Source organism: Panthera onca, chromosome C1, assembly GCF_046562875.1.
Source record: "Panthera onca isolate mPanOnc1 chromosome C1, mPanOnc1 haplotype 2, whole genome shotgun sequence".
In the NCBI taxonomy this organism is placed as follows: Eukaryota; Metazoa; Chordata; class Mammalia; order Carnivora; family Felidae; genus Panthera; species Panthera onca.
In genome coordinates this window covers 72,311,461-72,329,861 of record NC_138346.1, presented here as the reverse complement: position 1 = coordinate 72,329,861, position 18,401 = coordinate 72,311,461, and the positions used below count along the sequence as shown (strand labels likewise).

At 36.8% G+C, this 18,401-nt stretch overlaps 1 protein-coding gene and 1 long non-coding RNA gene across 2 annotated transcripts in view; both read right to left on the bottom strand.

Moving 5' to 3' along the window:
* The window catches only part of LY75 (lymphocyte antigen 75), a 99,516-nt gene that overhangs the window by 41,077 nt on the left and 40,038 nt on the right, over positions 1–18,401 (bottom strand). Inside the window, exons 14-16 of the mRNA XM_078451252.2 lie at positions 7,324–7,405; positions 6,065–6,133; positions 3,607–3,721 (exon numbers count right to left, since the gene is read on the bottom strand). Coding sequence (XP_078307378.1) covers positions 3,607–3,721; positions 6,065–6,133; positions 7,324–7,405 — 266 coding nt within the window. The remainder of the gene's footprint in view (positions 1–3,606; positions 3,722–6,064; positions 6,134–7,323; positions 7,406–18,401) is intronic.
* LOC145715660 (uncharacterized) lies at positions 11,439–16,767 on the bottom strand. Its single transcript, XR_014138054.1, has 2 exons — positions 14,822–16,767; positions 11,439–14,775 (listed from the first exon to the last, which is right to left on the bottom strand). It is a non-coding gene; the product is annotated as an uncharacterized LOC145715660 (long non-coding RNA).

The window sequence follows — 18,401 nt, the reverse complement described above, 5'->3', positions numbered from 1 at the left end:
AGGATATCCTTGTAAACAATGTAGAGTAATTCAGTACTGAATTTTTTAAGAAACTTTTTTAAGAGACAAAGCTGGGAGAAAAATAATAAAAATCACCCAGAATTCCTAGTTGGAAACAGAGAAAATACAGTACATTACAAAGAATTTTCGTCTTTGAAGTTGAGCGGGTCAGTTTCCAAATGCCCTCAGACCCTTTACTGCTGTGGGACTTTGGATTAGCTGTTTAACTCCCTGAGCCTCAACTCTCTACTCTATAAATAAAAAAACAAGATTCTGCTACCATACTCACAAAGACTGTGAAAATCAGCTTAAGACCACGCCTTCAAAAGTACCCAGACAGTTGCAGGGCAGAGTAGCTTCCCCAGAATGCTTGTTGCCTTCTTCTCCCCAACTTCTTTCTTTCTTTCTTTTTTTTTTTTTTTTTAAGTAGGCTTCACTCCCAGCTCGGAGCCCAACACGGGGCTTGAACTCATGACCCTAAGATCAAGAGTCGGTCAAATGTCATGCCATTCCAAGGCAAAGATATAATTTGATGAATCTTATAAATTACAGGGCAAAATAGCTGTTCTTAATTTCGCTGTTGTATCTGGGCCTAATGGACAGATGACCCTACTTAGAGGACTGTCTATGTATCTAACATCTTGGGTTTCTCTCTGTGAGTCGTTCTCTGCATACTGGGTAATTTCTATCAACAATGGGTCAAATCAATTAAAAATATACATAGTTTCTTGTTTGTAATCTCATCAAAAAGTTCTGTTCATTTGTGTCTTGGGGGAAGCTATGTCTAACCTTGAAATTTCTTTAAATTAGTGAGAAAAGCAGAATGCAAATATTTTTTTCTTCACAAGATTACGTATGTATGTGCAAGTTATCAAGAAGTATAGGGGTGCCTGGGTGGCACAGTCGGTTAAGCGTCCGACTTCAGCCAGGTCATGATCTCGCGGTCCGTGAGTTCGAGCCCCGCGTCAGGCTCTGGGCTGATGGCTCGGAGCCTGGAGCCTGTTTCCGATTCTGTGTCTCCCTCTCTTTCTGACCCTCCCCCGTTCATGCTCTGTCTCTCTCTGTCCCAAAAATAAATAAAAAACGTTGGAAAAAAAAAAAAAAAAAGAAGTATAATATACTACTTGTTGTGTTTGGGTAGTGGCATTATAGATGATTTTACTAAAGACATTTTTATGAGTCTTATTTTTGATACTATTTGTTCAATTTAAAGAAAAGAATATTTTAAAATTATGTATATCTATAGCGGCTATGGCTATTTAAAATTTCTAGGTTGTCAAAGTATCCCTTTTAGAGAAGGGGGACTAATTAGAAACAATTGGATCAGGTAATAAAAAAGGCAAATACTCTGGTTTCTCTTCAGATCTTATAAATCTTTTACCTTTTTAAAAAAGGCAGGAGCAAAGGGCACCCAGGTGGCTTAGTTAGTTAAGTGCAAGCTCTTGATCTCGGTTCAGGTCATGATCTTGAAGTTCCTGCATTTGAGCCCTGCATGGGGCTCTGCACTGACAGGGTGGAGCCTGCGTGGGATTCTCTCTCTCCCCTTCTCTCTCTGCCCCTCTCTGGCTTGTGCGTGTGTGCTCACTCACTCTCTCGCTCAAAATAAATAAATAAACATTTAAAAAAGGACAGGGGCACCTGGGTGGCTCAGTCAGTTAAGCATCTGACTTTGGCTCAGGTCATGGTTTCATGGTTTGTGAGTTTGAGCCCCACATCGGGCTCCATGCTGACAGTGAAGAGCCTGCTTGGGATTCTCTCTCTCCCTCTCTGTCTCTGCCCCTCCCCAACCCACACTTTCTCTCTCAAAATAAAAAAATAAATTAATTAAAAAAAAATAGGTAGGATAACTTCTTTATGGAAAAAAAAAGGCAGGAACTAGAGCAAAGGTATGATGATTTAGGTTACTGAGGTTTATAAACTGCTTTAACAAAACCAGAAAAATACAGATTGATACAGAAATATCCAGTTGAGCAGACTTTAGCTGCTCTCCTAACTGAGAAAACATACAGCTAGGTGAATATGACACATTATAACTTAGAATTTAGGGGTTATCAAAGGGAAGTTTCCCTAACATTTAAACTTCTGGATCAAACAATCACTAATTTCTTCAGACAATTGTGAATAGACTAAGGAAGTTCTTTAGTTTTTAAATTTATTTCTACATGAGGAGAGCAGGGGTACTGTTATTTAGAAGATTTATTTAGTTAGTTAATTGATTTATGTTTGCTAAGCTTGTTAATTCCCTTCTTTTTTATTTAAAATAAAAAAATATATAAAAAAGACAAAAAGACAACTACATGCTCTTCATAATATTTCCCGTACTTACTCGTTTGTAATTTCTCTAGTTATGCTGGTGTGAACTCTTGGGTTTGCCCCACTGCTCAGATACGAGGCACAGGGGTGGGGTAGTAGATACCAGTGAGGACACAGTTTGGAGGGAGCAATGACACTGTCTGTGGCATGTTAGCAAATACTAAAGATTAATGGGAAGATCACCACTCCTGCTTCAAACCAGAGAGTTATCCAAATTAGTCATATATGTTAGTTACTTCTCTGCTTGTTTAAAGGGTATCTGGATTGGCTTCCTTTTGTTCCTTTGCAGGTTTAATCAAATAATCAGGAATACCTCAGGTATAATTTCTCTACTGGAAAAACCCTGTCAACACACACACAGTTCCCTCTTTTATTAATGGCCTGCCAGTTGCTTTTGTGAAAGAGACTTTCCAGTTACTGTACTGGATATCATGTCTGAAGCTCTTTTAAAGGCAATATGGTGGCCTTTTTAGGGAAAAAGAACAATGTTCTAATAGATAGTTGTATGAAGGGACACTCTGGGTTCTTTGAGAGCTTAGTAGAGGATCTACCTTTAGTTCCAATGATTTACATTCAGTTCAGAAATTTCCTTTAGAGCTTTCTGTGAATTTACCACTACTTAATTGAATATATCCAATAAAACTACTTAAAATTATTTTAAAATTATTGAAAAACAATTTGAGTGTTAAAAATCTTCTTAACACTTTCCTTAATATTCTTTAACATTTTCCTAGTAACAAGCTAAATAAAAAGGTATCTCTTTATTCCCCTTTCTCTCCTTTTTGTCACCAAAGCCTCTACTATCAAGCTAACTGGTCTCCTAGATTTGAACTTGAATTCCATAAACTATTAGCACTATGGGAGTTCAGTGCAGATTGCTTCCACATGTTACAGAGACCTGCCAAATTTTGATTTCTTGATTCTTGCCTCGTTCTTCCCAAGTTTATCTTCATTTTGCATCAAAATAAAAATTGAAATGATTCCCTCCACTATGTATCTTCTTTTAGTTGAATTAATCTTTCATTTCCAAATCTAATCTCTCTAAATTCAACTTAAATTTTATTTTCTATACACATTCTTTCATGATCAAAGAGGAAGGTACCATCTAATCTCAATAAGCCAGCCTTGTACTCAGGGTAGGAGTCTAGCAGGATGGAGCTTAATGTATTAACTGTGCCTTTATAGGCTTTTTAAAATTATGATTATAGACTAAAATGCTCTCTTAGGCACTTTAGGCTCAGCATTTACAATGTTCACATGAGAAGACTGTGAAAAGGAATAACTACCACTTACCTTTTGGAATCTGGCATACCCATTCAAGTTTTGTATCACAAGCAAAAGGTCGTAAGTAAATAAATTCTCTGTCATCATAGAAATACCAGCTTCTTCTCCCTGGCCTGTGAATGACCTAAAGGAGGAAGAGAATTGCAGACAATTCTGAAGTCAATGCAGGTTTATAAAACACTAAACTTTAGGCCCTATAGCGTTTAATCTATTTTAGCTCTAGCACCTAAGTTATTTGTTTAATGAATGAACACAGTGTTTAAACGGTTAACAGCCTAATCAAGAACCTTCAAAGGGGCTGATAAAGGAAATAAGGTCATGTTTATGATAAGGTCATGTTTATGTCCAAAATATAAATTATTGCTTTTTTTTTCTGTTCTTGTTGATACGAAATTGTAGGTTGCACCTTTAAATTTGAGAAAGGTCAAGCTAGAAAAAGATGCTTATTTCCGTGGCTTCCAAATAGCAGACTGTGATGAAAGCAGATCTGTGAAATGTGACATTAGAGGCTGATATCAAGGGCCTAGGTTCCTGCTGTAGTGTTGCTCTGCACTGCCAGGATGTGAGCTTCTTCTATGTGATCCAAGATCGCTCTCTACAAACCCCAGCCAGCAAGCAGAGAAGAAAGGAAAGGAGAGGGCATGACCTGGGAGGAACCGCCACCATTCTTTGGACTGCTCTCTCTTATGACCAAGATTCTGGTGGGTACTGTGGCAGGTTAGGTGAGATTCTCCTTCCAGAACACTGCCCTGGCTGGTCTTGTTCCTGACATAGGTAGCATCAGTGTCTCTTTTATTTAGTTCTTTGGTAGATTTTTGACTCTCTTAGCACATAGGGATTCTACTTACATAGAACATAGTTTATTGCATCAGTGTTCTGGAAACTTTATAAGCTTCTTTGAAGTTGTCATCTTCTCATGTGTTAAATAGAATTCTATAAAAATGGCATGATACTATATAGTTTATTACTAGAACAGGTGCTTAGAAACTAGTGTTTTCCAATGAACTTTTCAGTTCTTTTCTCAACCTTCCTGCAGCACTTCTGGGCAATCACCTTCTTGAATCTCTTTCTTGGGCGTGCATAGCAAAGATATCATTTATAGGTCTCCTACTTCCTCATCTTACATTCTATGCGTTGATGATTCCCCTAAATCCACTTTTGGCCCTTTATACTTTTTTAATATACATTTTTCCTTCAACTCCAGTCTCTTAACTTCAACTTACTATAGAATATTTCTTACCACTAGCTTGAATTCAAAATATCTAAACTAAAATGTAGTATTTTCTCCATAAGCCAGTATCCTTTCTGACTGTTTCTATAAATGCCTAGTCATATAGCAGGGTGGACCCAGACACGGGGGGTTAAATTTCAGTTCTATAATCATGTATACTCACTCAGAACTCAAATTTCTCAGAACTCATAAGGTGAATATGGTAATAGTACCTACCTCACAAGGTCATGTAAGCATTAAATGAAATAATAAGTGTGACATGCCTAGCACTGTGCCTGGCTCATGAGTCCACAAGTATTAGCTGCTGCCACCATCATCACTATCACCACTGTCAATCATCTAGTCCAATGCTTGGACTGTCATTAGTGGAATCAATAAGTGAACGAATGTTGCAAAGGAAGATACCTAACTGGTCTTTTATTGCCTTCTGATCCTATCTGCTGCATCCTGAAATCTGACTTGATATGAATCTTCTTCGCCCTCCTTGGTTTCTTGTCAAAAATCCTTAATAATGCTGTTGCTTACCATCAATCTAATTTCCCAACTTTTTTTTCTTTTTTTTTTTTGGTTTATTTATTTTGAGAGAGAGATAGAGAGAGGGTGAGTGGGCTCGAGTACAGGGAGAGGGCAGAGAGAGAGGGAGAGAGAGAATCCCAAGCAGGCTCCACACTGTCAATGAAGAGCCCATTGTGGGGCTTGATCTCACAAACTGTGAGATCATGACCTGAGCCAAAATCAAGAGTCAGAGGCTCAACCGACTGAGCCACCCAGGCACCACCCCCCTCAACTTTGTTTTCAACCACGGCACCAAAGAAACCTTCTTGATCTGTATTCTGTTCTCACTGCCTTAGCCTCTCCCTTCAACTCTCTTGTGATTTTATGCCACCTCCTCATGTCATCCCCCATTGGAAAGGCTTACCCTATCCTACCTGTGCAACAGCACAGTTCAAGTCCCACCTCCTTCTGGAAATAGGCCATAGGAATCACTTCTTCTGAGTTTCATTAGTGCTCCTCAGCTCATTCACTTGGAGCCTATTACAGTAATAAAAGCCATCTTGCCTGAATATGAATTTTATCTTCTCAAATGAAGTGTAAGTTAGGTAGCTTGGTTCTTACCTTCCACTGCACCCAATATCATGCTCCACACACAAAAGGCACTCTGTGGATCTGTTGCCTGACTGAACACAATGTCAAATTTATTTTTTAAATATGCAGATTTTCCAGCATTGTACCGACCTTGACAGCAGCACAGTCTCTGATATCATAATCCTGCTGAAACTCATTTTCCATGATGATAGTAGACACCTTAAAGAACAAGAGAGGCTTGAGAACTTAAGACTGATGTATATATATTTGCAATTTAGATGTAATTTAGGAAGCTTTAATAACTCAAACACATTCACATGCCATGGAAGGAAAACTTTTCATCTCTCTCTTTTTTTTAATATCAGGATGTTAAATCATCAGATGACTTAGAAAATATCGTACTGTCGTCAGTTTCCCAACGAAGGAAGCTATAGTTACAGAAGTGGAGGTTAACGGTGTATTAAGTTTGCATCTGGGATCACAGAGAATCAGGAGTTTACAAAAGACCTTTTTTTTTGGCATCTGTTGAAATGCTAGTTATTCAGTTAACTAATTTCAGACATGTACCCATTTAAAAATGAAAGTCAAGGGATTTTATGTTTGGAAAGAATATACAATGAATTGACACAATGGTAATGTGGAGTCAATATTCAATACATTTGAGAATAATTTGCTCCTATAAATGTTACCTAAAACTTCTCTTTAAGATAATATAACCATTTGAAATAGTATTTAAGGTCTCTTTAAGGTTTCCCCAAACAAATTATTTCCCCCAATAAAGACATATTCTTTTTTACATAACTCTAGTAAAACTCTTTTACATAACTCTTATGTAACTCTAATAAAAATAGAAGCTTCTCATTGTGAATAAAGGACATAAAAAGCAGCACAAAGAAAAAGAAAAAACTTTACTATCCAAATATGACCACTATATCTATATATCCATATTTTTTGGACTATAGAGAAACTAAATTATTTTTTAATTTTAATTCTAATTTTTTTAAGTTTATTTATTTTGAGAGAGAGAGAAAAAAGTATGAGTGGGGGAAGGGCAGAGTGAGCGGTGGGGAGAGAGAATCCCAAGCAGACTCTGAGCTGTTAGTGTGGAGCCTTCAAGAGGGGCTGGCTCTCACAAACCATGAGATCATGACCTGATCCTAAATCAAGAGCCAGGGTGCTTAACTGACTGAGCCACCCAGGTGCCTTTATGTGGTTATTTTTTAAAATAAAAATGAGATTAGTAACTTTTCCCCTCGCTTCTTATATGTGAACGGATTTCCATTTCAATAAAGATACTTCTTCATAACTTTAACACTTGTATGGTCTATGGGTGTATTATTCATCAATTCACTTGATATTGAAACAAATAATCCCTTTATATTAACCCAAACGAGAAAGTTTAAACTTACTGGTGTATGATCACTCCACTCCCAGGATCCTTGTAAATCTGGGCTCCTTTTATTCAAACCTATCCACAGCCAACGCTGGTCACTATGTAAAAAGAAAGTATTAAAAAACAATGTGAGCACAGATTTGGCAAAAATATTTAGTATTCACATGTTTAAATTTTTTTTTTTTTTACGTTTATTTATTTTTCAGACAGAGAGAGACACAGCATGAGCGGGGGAGGGGCAGAGAGAGAGGGAGACACAGAATCGGAAACAGGCTCCAGGCTCCGAGCCATCAGCCCAGAGCCTGACGCGGGGCTGGAACTCACGGACCGCAAGATCGTGACCTGAGCCGGAGTCGGACGCTCAACCGACTGAGCCACCCAGGTGCCCCTATGTCTTAAGTATTTTAGACATGTGAATACTGGGGCGCCTGGGTGGCGCAGTCGGTTAAGCGTCCGACTTCAGCCAGGTCACGATCTTGCGGTCCGTGAGTTCGAGCCCCGCGTCAGGCTCTGTGCTGACGGCTCGGAGCCTGGAGCCTGCTTCGGATTCTGTGTCTCCCTCTCTCTCTGACCCTCCCCCGCTCATGCTGTGTCTCTCTCTGTCCCAAAAATAAATAAAAAACGTTGAAAAAAAAAATTTAAAAAAAAAATAAAAAAAATAAGTAAAATGCTTAAGACATAGAAGTTTGTCTTGTCACTAACTGAAAAGCGCCATTTTAAGCTCTATAAAGACATCTTTTGAAATGAAACCAAACCCTAAATATGGGAAAAGTACCATACTTCTTAAAACTAAATTTTAAGTTATGTTCTTCATATGAAAGGTAAAAACTTTCCATTTTGAACTTCAGAGGAAAAAAAAATGCATGATAATCTAAAACTTTTACTGGAGAGCTTCAATATTAGATAATGTTTTCAGATACAGTCAAAGATAGCAATAGCATTTGCTTAAAATGTTTATAACACATTTAGATATCTTTTTTTTTAATGTAGTATAAATCATTTGGCTAAATTTAAATTAAAAAAAATTTTTATTCCCACTGCCCATTAAGTTTAGAGTAAACAAGTATAAATATCTTTTTTTTTTCAAAGAATAAAAAAAGGTTTCTTTATATTTGAGAGAGGAGAGAGACAGAGACAGAGAGAGAGAAAGAGAGAGCATGAGCAGGGGAAGGGCAGAGAAATAGGGAGACACAGAATCTGAAGCAGGCTCCAGGTTCTAAGCTGTCAGCATTGAGCCTGACATAGGACTCAAACTCATGAGTTGTGATATCATGACCTGAGCCGAAGTTGGATGCTTAACTGACTGAGCCACCCAGGTGCCCCTTTTTTTCAAAGATTTTATTTTTAAGTAATCTCAACACCCAATGTGGGTCTCAAAGTTACAACCCTGAGATCAAGAGTTGCATGCTCTACCAACTGAGCTAGCCAGGTACCCCCTGCTTTTTTTAAAGATCAAGTATAAGTATCTTCTAAGTGCCAAACTTCATGGGTTATACCCATGAATATACCAGAGCAATATAATTAAAGTCATTTAAATGGTTATATTTAATACTCATTACTATTATACTTCTATGTACAAGGCATTGAGCTAGGTGCCATGGTGACACAGAGAAGTACAAGACCTAGTATCTATCCTCAAATGGCATAGAAACTAGTCAGGAGGATGATATATACATGAACAAAGAAAATAATGGCCATTTAGAAAGATACCAAGTGACGTAAAATTTGTATAAATTTTAAGCATTACGAAAGTTCAGAAACAGAGGGTCACTGTGGACTGCAGCAAGTCACAATACATTTTGTGAGGTCAGTAGAACAAAAGATAGTCTTCAAAGGATGGCTAACATTTCTTTTGAGTCATAATCTGAGTGTTTAGCACATACGAATATTACAACTGACTGAGAAGAGAAAGGAAAGACATTCCAAGGAAGGATATATACAATAATACATAGAAGCAGGGACATACATTGTAAATATCCTTTTCCTCAATTAAACTTATTCTCTGGCTAGGAAGATATTGGCAATATAAATAGAAGTGATAGAACCATAAGAACATTTTCTTCACCTCTCACCCCACTTGAAAATATTATCTAAAGTATGTTACACTTTTTAGGCCTTAATAAATAGACTATTATCTAAACATATAATTTTTTTGGTGATGTTGGTTACTTTCCTTATAATTTAACCTTCTAATTGCATGTAGTATATATGATCAGTACATATGAGTGTATGTTATATGTGCATAATAATACATATAAATGTTAGATACATATAAATATAACACATATTAGAGAAGAGATAGGATCCAAATCTAAAATTAATTCTTACTCTCAAGCTCAATAGAATGTATGGAACATATGGAATGTATAGCTAAAAAGTAGAAGTCTGCAATTCAAAGAATTTGCTAGTGAATCAAGTCTAGAGCAAACTATTTTATTTTTATTTTTTTAATATGAAATTTATTGTCAAATTGGTTTCCATACAACACCTAGTGTAGAGCAAACTATTTTATAAGTAATTTCTCACTTTTTAATAAACTAATTGCTTTTCTTTACCTCTTTCCTCTATTCAATATTCCCTCATACTTTTTATTTTTTTAAATTTAAATCCAGGTTAGTTAACATACAGTGTAATAATGATACCAGGAATAGAATTTAGTGATTCATCACTTACATATAACACCCAGTGCTCATCCCAACAAGTGCCCTCCTTAATGCCCATCACCCATTTAGCCCATACTCCCCCCCAACACCCCTCCAGCAATCCTCAGTTTGTTCTCTACATTTAAGAGTCTCTTGTGTTTTGTTTCCCTCCCTGTTTTTATATTGGTTTTGTTTCCCTTCCCTTATGTTCATCTGTTTTGTATCTTAAATTCCACATATGAGTGAAATCATATGATACATGTCATTGTTTGACTTATTTCGCTTAGCGTAATATATTCTAGTTCCATCTACATTGTTGCAAATGGCAAGATTTCATTCTTTTTGATTGTACAGTAGTATTCCATTGTATATATAGACCACATCTTCTTTATTCATCAGTTGATGGACATTCCGGCTCTTTCCATACTTTGGCTATTATTAATAGTGCTACTATAAACATTGGGGTGCATGTGCCCCTTCTAATCAGCATTTTTGTATCCTTTGGATAAATACCTAGTAGTGTAATTGCTGGGTCATAGGGTAGCTCTATTTTTAATATTTTGATGAACCTCCATACTGTTTTCCAGACTGGCTGCACCAGTTTGAATTCCCACCAGCAGTGCAAAAGAGATCCTCTTTCTCCACATCCTCACCAACATCTGTTGTTGCCTGGGTTGTTAATTTTAGCCATTCTGACAAGTGTGAGGTGGTATTTCATTGTGGTTTTGATTTGTATTCCCCTGATGATGAGTGATGTTGAGCATCTTTTCATGTGTCTGTTAGCCATCTGGATATTTTCTTTGGAAAATTGTCTATTTATGTCTTTTGCCCATTCTTCACTGAATTGTTTTTTGGGTGTTGAGTTTGATACGTTCTTCATAGATTTTGGATACTAGCCCTTTATCTGATATGTCATTTGCAAACACCTTCTCCCATTCCATTGTTTGCCTTTTAGTTTTGCTGATTGTTTCCTTCACTATGATGAGGTCCCAATAGTTTACCTTGATGAGGTCCCAATAGTTCATTTTTGCTTTTATTTCCTTTGCCTCCGGAGACATGTCAAGTTAGAAGTTGCTGTGGCCGAGGTCAAAGAGGTTGTTTCCTGTTTTCTCCTCTAGGATTTTGATGACTTCCTGTCTTACATTTAGGTCTTTCATCCATTTTGAGTTTATTTTTGTGTATGGTGTAAGAAAGTGGTTCAGGTTCATTCTTCTGCATGTTGCTGTCCAGTTTTCCCAACACCATTTGCTTACGAGACTGTCTTTATTCCATTGGATATTCTTTCCTGCTTTGTCTAAGATTAGTTGGTCATACGTTTGTGGGTCCATTTCTGGGTTCTCTATTCTGTTCCATTGATCTATGTGTCTGTTTTTGTGCCAGTACTATATTCTCTTGTTGATTACAGCTTTGTAATATAGCTTCAAGTCTGGAATTGTGATGCCTCCAGCTTTCCTTTTCTTTTTCAGAATTGCTTTGGCTATTCAGGGTCTTTTCTGGTTCCATACAAATTTTGGGATTGTTTGTTCTAGCTCTGTGAAGAATACTGGTGTTATTTTGACAGGGATTGCATTGAATATGTAGATTACTTTGGGTAGTATCGACATTTTAACAATATTTGTTCTTCCAATCCAGGAGCATGCAATATTTTTCCTTTTTTTGTGTGTCCTCTTCAATTTCTTTCATAAGGTTTCTATAGTTTTCAGTGCATAGATTTTTCGCCTCTTTGGTTAGGTTTATTTCTGGGCATTTTATGGTGTTTGGTGCCATTGTTAATGGGATCGATTCCTTGATTTCTCTTTCTGCTGTTTCATTATTGATGTATAGAAATGCAACCAATTTCTGTGCATTGATTTTATATCCTGTGACTATGCTGAATTCATGGATCAGTTCTAGCAGTTTTTAGTAGAATCTTTTGGGTTTTCCACATAAAGTATCATGTTATCTGCGAAGAGTGGAAGTTTGACTTCCTCCTTGCTGATTTGGATGCCTTTGTTTCTTTGTGTTATCTGATTGCTGAGGCTAGGACTTCCAACACTATGTTGAATAATAGTAGTGAGAGTGAACATCCTTGTGTTGTTCCTGACCTTAGCAGGGAAGCTCTTAGTTTTTCCCCATTGAGGATGTTATTAGTAGTGGGTCTTTCATATATTCAAGATCATATTTCTTTTATGATCTTGCAGTATGATCCTTCTATCCCTACTTTCTTGAGGGTTTTTATCAAGAAAGGATGCTGTAGTTTGTCAGATGCTTTCTCTGCATCTATTGAGAAGATCATGTGGTTCTTATCATTTCTTTTATAAATGTGATGTATCACATTGATTGATTTGTGGATATTGAACCAGCCCTGCATCCCAGGAATAAATCCCACTTGATTGTGGTGAATAATTCTTTTAATGTATTGTTGGATCCAGTTGGCTAGTATCTTGTTGAGGATTTCTGCATCCATGTTCATCAGGGAAATTGGTCTGTAGTTCTCCTTTTTAGTACAGTCTTTGGTTTTAGAATTAAGGTAATGCTGGCCTCACAGAATGAGTTTGGAAGTTTTCCTTCAGTCTCTATTTTTTTGAACAGCCTCAAAAGAATAGGTGTTAACTCCTCTTTAAATGTTTGGTAGAAATCCCCTGGAAAGCCATCTGGCCCTGGACTCTCGTCTGATGGGAGTCCCTCATATTTTAATATAAAGAAATACTTTTTGTCTTTTCAGCCTTAAGCTTTTAAACTTATTGCAGTGGAATGTGAGGACAATCCCCTTAGTCTTTATTGTTATACTGTTTTCTTTCATACAGACATTTGTAGACTTAGGATAATCCAGTGGAGACAATTAAGTCCTATTTGAATTTAGCAGCTATAAGAAGAATTTGTAGTTGTGTCTTCAACTATTCAGAGCTTTCTAACAGGCTTCCAAATTTATCATACATCCCAACAGTATAATTTCTTTTTTTTAAGTTTATTTCTTTATTTTGGGAGAGAAAGAGAGAGAGAGAGAGCAAGGGAGGGGCAGAGAGAGGAAGAGAGAAAATCTCAAGCAGGCTCTGTGCTCACAGAGCCCGACAGTGGGTGGGGGTGGGGGTATCAATCCCATGAACTGTGAGATCATAACCTGAACTCCTAAGCTGAAATCAAGAGTCGGGTGCTTAACCGACTGAGCCACCCCTACCAAATGTTGAATTTCTAAAACACAGAGACTAGATAATTGCCATATACAATATAATTAAAGTCAGACAGGTAACAAAAAGAGAAGGTCAAGTTTGCTTCCTTGTTATTTACTTAAAGACGTGACTTTATTTCTTTCAAATTTTTGCACATAATATATTTGAGGCTGGGGATTTGTGCAAAATTTTGTGTTTCCCTCAAGTAAGCCTTAGATATTCTTCTTTTCACAATCAACAGTACAACCAGGAAGATGGTCAAAGATCACTTGGCACCTGCATTTACTCTATAGTCAGCTCCCATAGAAATCCTCTTTAGACATCTTATCTCTAACCTTTCCACCCAGTCCTCTCTCAGCCCCAACTTTTCCCACTTAGAAACCTTTCCTTTCAAGCTCCTTTTTGCTTCCTCAGTAGCATCTCAGAAAACAGTTTCCTAGAAAACACAATTTGCCCCATTGTCCAAAAATTTTAATATTCACTACTTTCTGAGACTGAATTTCATTTCAACCCAGACATTTATAGTTTTCAGCTACCACTTCAAGAGATTCATTAGTGTGTTATAAATATAGAAAATAGTAGCTACTTGGTTTTTTTTCCATGTGTGGTAAGAGGTGGAACATATTTCCTCAATTGTAACTTATTCCTGGTTTGACCTGGTTTATCCATAGGCAGATAAGGAGAACAAATTGGAAATCACATTAATTATTGTACACCTCAATGCGGATTTCAAAAACTTGAGGGAGGGGCATCTGGGTGGCTCAGTCAGTTGAGCAGTTGAGCATCTGACTTTGGCTCAGGTCATGATCTTACAGTTCGTGAGTTCGAGCCCTACTTCAGGCTCTGTACTGACAGCTCGGAGCCTGGAGCCTGGTTTGGTCTGTGTCTCCCTCTCTCTTTTGCCCCTCCCCTGCTCATACTCTGTCTCTCTCTCAAAAATAAACATTTAAAAAAATTAAATAAAAAAAGAAAATTTGAGGGAAAAAAATGGATCATATCTGGAGAATTAAATCAAATGGAAAATTTCTCTCTCTCTTTATAAATTTCTTCTACTACAAACACTAAGTATATGGTTTTAGGGTATTAGGTTAAGAAGACATTGCACAAAAGGTTAATATGTGTATCTGTGTTAAAATTCTTACTCAATCAAATTTCCTGCTGCATCTGGTTTCTAAGGAAAACAGTATCTCAGCTATAAACCACAATAAATACTATTTGATGAGGGCGCTTAGTCTGCAAAGCCTTAGATTTATATCTAAATCCATTCATGCCACATCACAGGAGGTAGCACACACAGCAGCAACAGCATTGCAAACAAGGCTTTCCCCTTTAATCCTAAAACTATTTTTGCTCTACAATGGCTTTCCCTGGTGGGCTGCCATTAAGAGTTACAAAGATCTTAGAGCCTTAATGACTTGGTGCACCATGAATCCTTTTCACTGAAATACAAATAGAGATGTGGAACTTAGATTGTGAGAAGTATAGCAGTAATCTGACTTAACTCCTTGGCATGCAACACACAATATGAGCAATGGACATCTGAGAAAGGTCAATTTCTGCAATAAAAAGGTAAGGCGTTCGAGGAGTAAGCTTTAGAATCATTTTCTGATATAAATGGGTTTGCCTCCTTCCTTCCCTTCAACCCATGGTTACAGAATTGGATTTAGAATATGTTACCTTTTTAATAAAAAAAAAATAAAAAAAAAAAAAAAGAATATGTTACCTTTTTAAGTATAACATGGGCAAATGATCTCTTTATTAATGGAGCACATATTAAGCAGACAACACGGTCTGCCTTAATATGGCATGTATTAGCTGCTGGCTTAAGAGTACAAATAAAATACGGTCCCTATGAACAAAAGGATTATGGTGATTTGTGGGGTTTCTTTGTGCTCTTCTGTTTTCTAAATTAAATATACATTACTTCTGTGGTCAGAAAAAAATTACACATTGATTCTTGTACATCCTTTGGAAAATAAGCTATATGCATGGGAATGAGAGAAAGTAGAAAGGATTCACATTAAATGCTGTGTTCAGCATTCAATGTTAATAACTATGTTTACAGAGCTAGGATTTGAGATGATTTTTATTTTTTTCAGTGTTATTTTTTATATTCCCCAAATCTTACATAATGAGCATGTATTAATTTTAATTGAAAGGAAACTCAGCAAGTGTGATCAGAAACAAAAAAATTCCTTAATTACCTCTGGCATTTAGTTTTGCTTTTTAGTATAATCTATTCTGTATTTAGAAGCTCTTATGTCACATGTTATTCCATTTTCCATCAACTGATTCCCATAAATATCTATAACCTCATTGCTTATTACTTATCCATGGCTCCCTGTTCCAGTTAAAGGTTTCTAACCTCTTACTTGGTGTTATTCAAAACCCAGTTTGTTTATGTCAATATTTTGCTTTAAAAATACTTTAGCTTAGACAGTATGATATTGTATTATGTCAAGCTTGAGATATAGGGGTCAGTAAGTTGCCCTGATCAAAATTCTCACTTCAGGGAGGATCATCAGGGTATTAGAGTATGTTCTAGAGGTGGCCACCACAAGGATGTGTGGTATCTGAAGCTACACCTGATGTTTTGGTTATTAGCAGAGTGAATATCAGAAATGAGTGTATATCTGATCAGAAATTAGAAGCTTGTTCACCAGCATGATGTTAGAAATGGTCTCTCATTGGTGGAATTTAAATTATGTAAGATATGGGGAATAACTAAAATATTTAGGGATACTCTCACCCTTCATAAAAGGTTATTATTTTCTGCTGAGGCTGGTAGCCAGTACCATAACAAATGATCTGGGGCTTGAGGTACCTGGGTGTCTCAGTCAGTTGAGCCTCTGATTTTTTATTTCAGCTCAGGTCATGATCTCATGGTTCATGGGATTCAGCCTCCTGCGGGGCTCTGTGCTGACAGTGTTCAGCCTGCTTGGGATTCTCTCTCTCCCTCTCTCTCTACCCCTCCCCCACTCACATTATCTCTCTCTCAAAATAAATAAATGAACCTTTTTTTTTAAAAAAAGAAATGGACCTGGGGCTTGATCTCTAAATGGTCCCATGTCCAGTCATTGGGTCGAGTGATTGGAACTGCCTGATGCCAGCTATTAATGGGAATAGAATTCTGTCTCTGGAATACTGTCAAATCTACCTCAAATGAACTTTCCTTGTAAGGTGGTGGGTGGAACACCAAGGACAGACTGGATGGGATGTTGGAAGGTTACAAAACAGATTCTATGAAATGTTTTGTGCCTGCTTCAATGAATGTTTATTTACTAAATGTTTATATATGTGGAAAGATTTGGTCTGAGTTTTGTATTCATTAAAATCTACTCACAAGGTTGTGGGAAGTAGCTAAGAAGCACTAACCCCAAAAGGAAACTAAGAGTTTGTATATCCCAATTAGCTCAGGTTAGTGTGCAATGAAATCTTGTATATTAATTCCTAATGCTGGAAAATGAAGTCCAGAATGCCTGAACTTCTACAACAGATGCTTAATAAGTGAGTATTTATGGAACACATGTACTGTATTTTACATCAGGTTTCCAGCTCATAGTAGTGAAAATTCCCTTTCTTTAATGAGAAAAACACAATAGTGTGTGTTTTTGTTGTTTGATTTTTAAAAAGTTTTTTTTTAAACATTTATTTATTTTTGAGAGAGAGAGAGAGAGAGAGAGAAACAGAGTGCTAGAGGGGGAAGGGCAGAGAGAGAGGGAGACACAGAATCTGAAGCAGGCTCCAGGCTCTGAGCTGTCAGCACAGAGCCCCTTGCAGGGCTTGAACCCACAAACCGTGAGATCATGGCCTGAGCTGAAGTTGGACACTTAACCCACTGAGCCACCCAGGTGCCCCTCTCTTTTTTTAACATTTATTTATTTATTTTGAGAGAGAGTGAGAGAATCCCAAGCAAGTTCTGCATTGTCAGAGCAGAGCCCAATGTGGGGCTCAAACCCCCCCACCGTGAGATCACGACTTGAGCTGAAACCATGAGTGAGATGCTCAACCCACTGAGCCACCCAGGTGCCCCAGTATTTACTTTTTCAAGTCTAGTCATGAGGTTGGTCTGTAATTCCTTGTGCTGTTGTTGATAGTCTTTGATATCAGAATTAGACTAGTTTGTTAAATAAACCTGATGCCTGCATCAGTTTCTATGTAATGGAATACAGGCTCTTGCTTATACTCCTAAAATACAAGGCAATGATCTCTGCTTTAAAATGTAAAGAAATTCGGTGATGGGCATTGAAGAGGGCATCTTTTGGGATGAGCACTGGATGTCGTATGGAAACTAATTTGACAATAAATTTCATATAATAAAAAAATAAAAAAATAAAATGTAAAGAAATTCGTATATATAACCATATGTTATACTTCCTATCTTTCTTAGAAGAAATTCTTTGTCAGCTTTTTCCATTTCTTTCATGGCTATTGAATTATTGGGTTTCTACTTATCAAATCAATTGTATACTAATTTGTATTTCCCTGGAGACTATTTATTTTAACAATTTCATTTGTAACAGCATAGAATTATGCATAGTCTTACCAATTAAAAATTTCTCCATGAAGTAAGTTTTATAATCCCTTACTAAAGTTTCATTTTAAATCTCTCTCTCTCTCTTTATGTATTTATTTACTTATTTGGTTCTTATGGTTTCCTTGTATTTATGTTGAAATTTATTTTTACTTTTAGGTGAATGCTTATTTTATTTTAATTTAATAATTAAAGCTCTTTTTTAAAATTTTATTTTAGAGAGAGTGAGTGCAAGCAGGGGAAAAGGGAGAGGGAGAGAATCTCAAGCAGGTTCTGTGCTCAGAGCAAAGCCCAATGCAGAGTTTAACACGGGAGCTTGACACAGGGCTCAATCTCACATCCTGAGCTGAAATCAAGAGTCAGATGCCCAACTGGCTGAGCCACCCAGGCACCCCAATTATTAAAGCTCTTAAAGCTATTAATGTACCTACAACTATAGCTTTGGCTCTATCCCATGAATTTCAGAATGAGTGTTGTCATTGTCATTTATACAGTTTTTATTTTTTTGCCACAAAAGGGTTTGACTTCACTTCTTATTTACCTGTATAATTTCATCACTTAGTAATTTTAGGTTTGCTTTTTAGCCTATTAGATCAATTATTGTAAGTGATACAGTCAACGAGCTCTAAGAGAAAGTATATATGGAATTTGTAATGTAGAAACAAAGAGGATATTATTAAATCAACCTTAATTATACTATTCACATGTTCTACATTATTTCCTTTTTGTCTGTCTCACTTGTTAATGAATGAGACAAATGTTAAAGTCT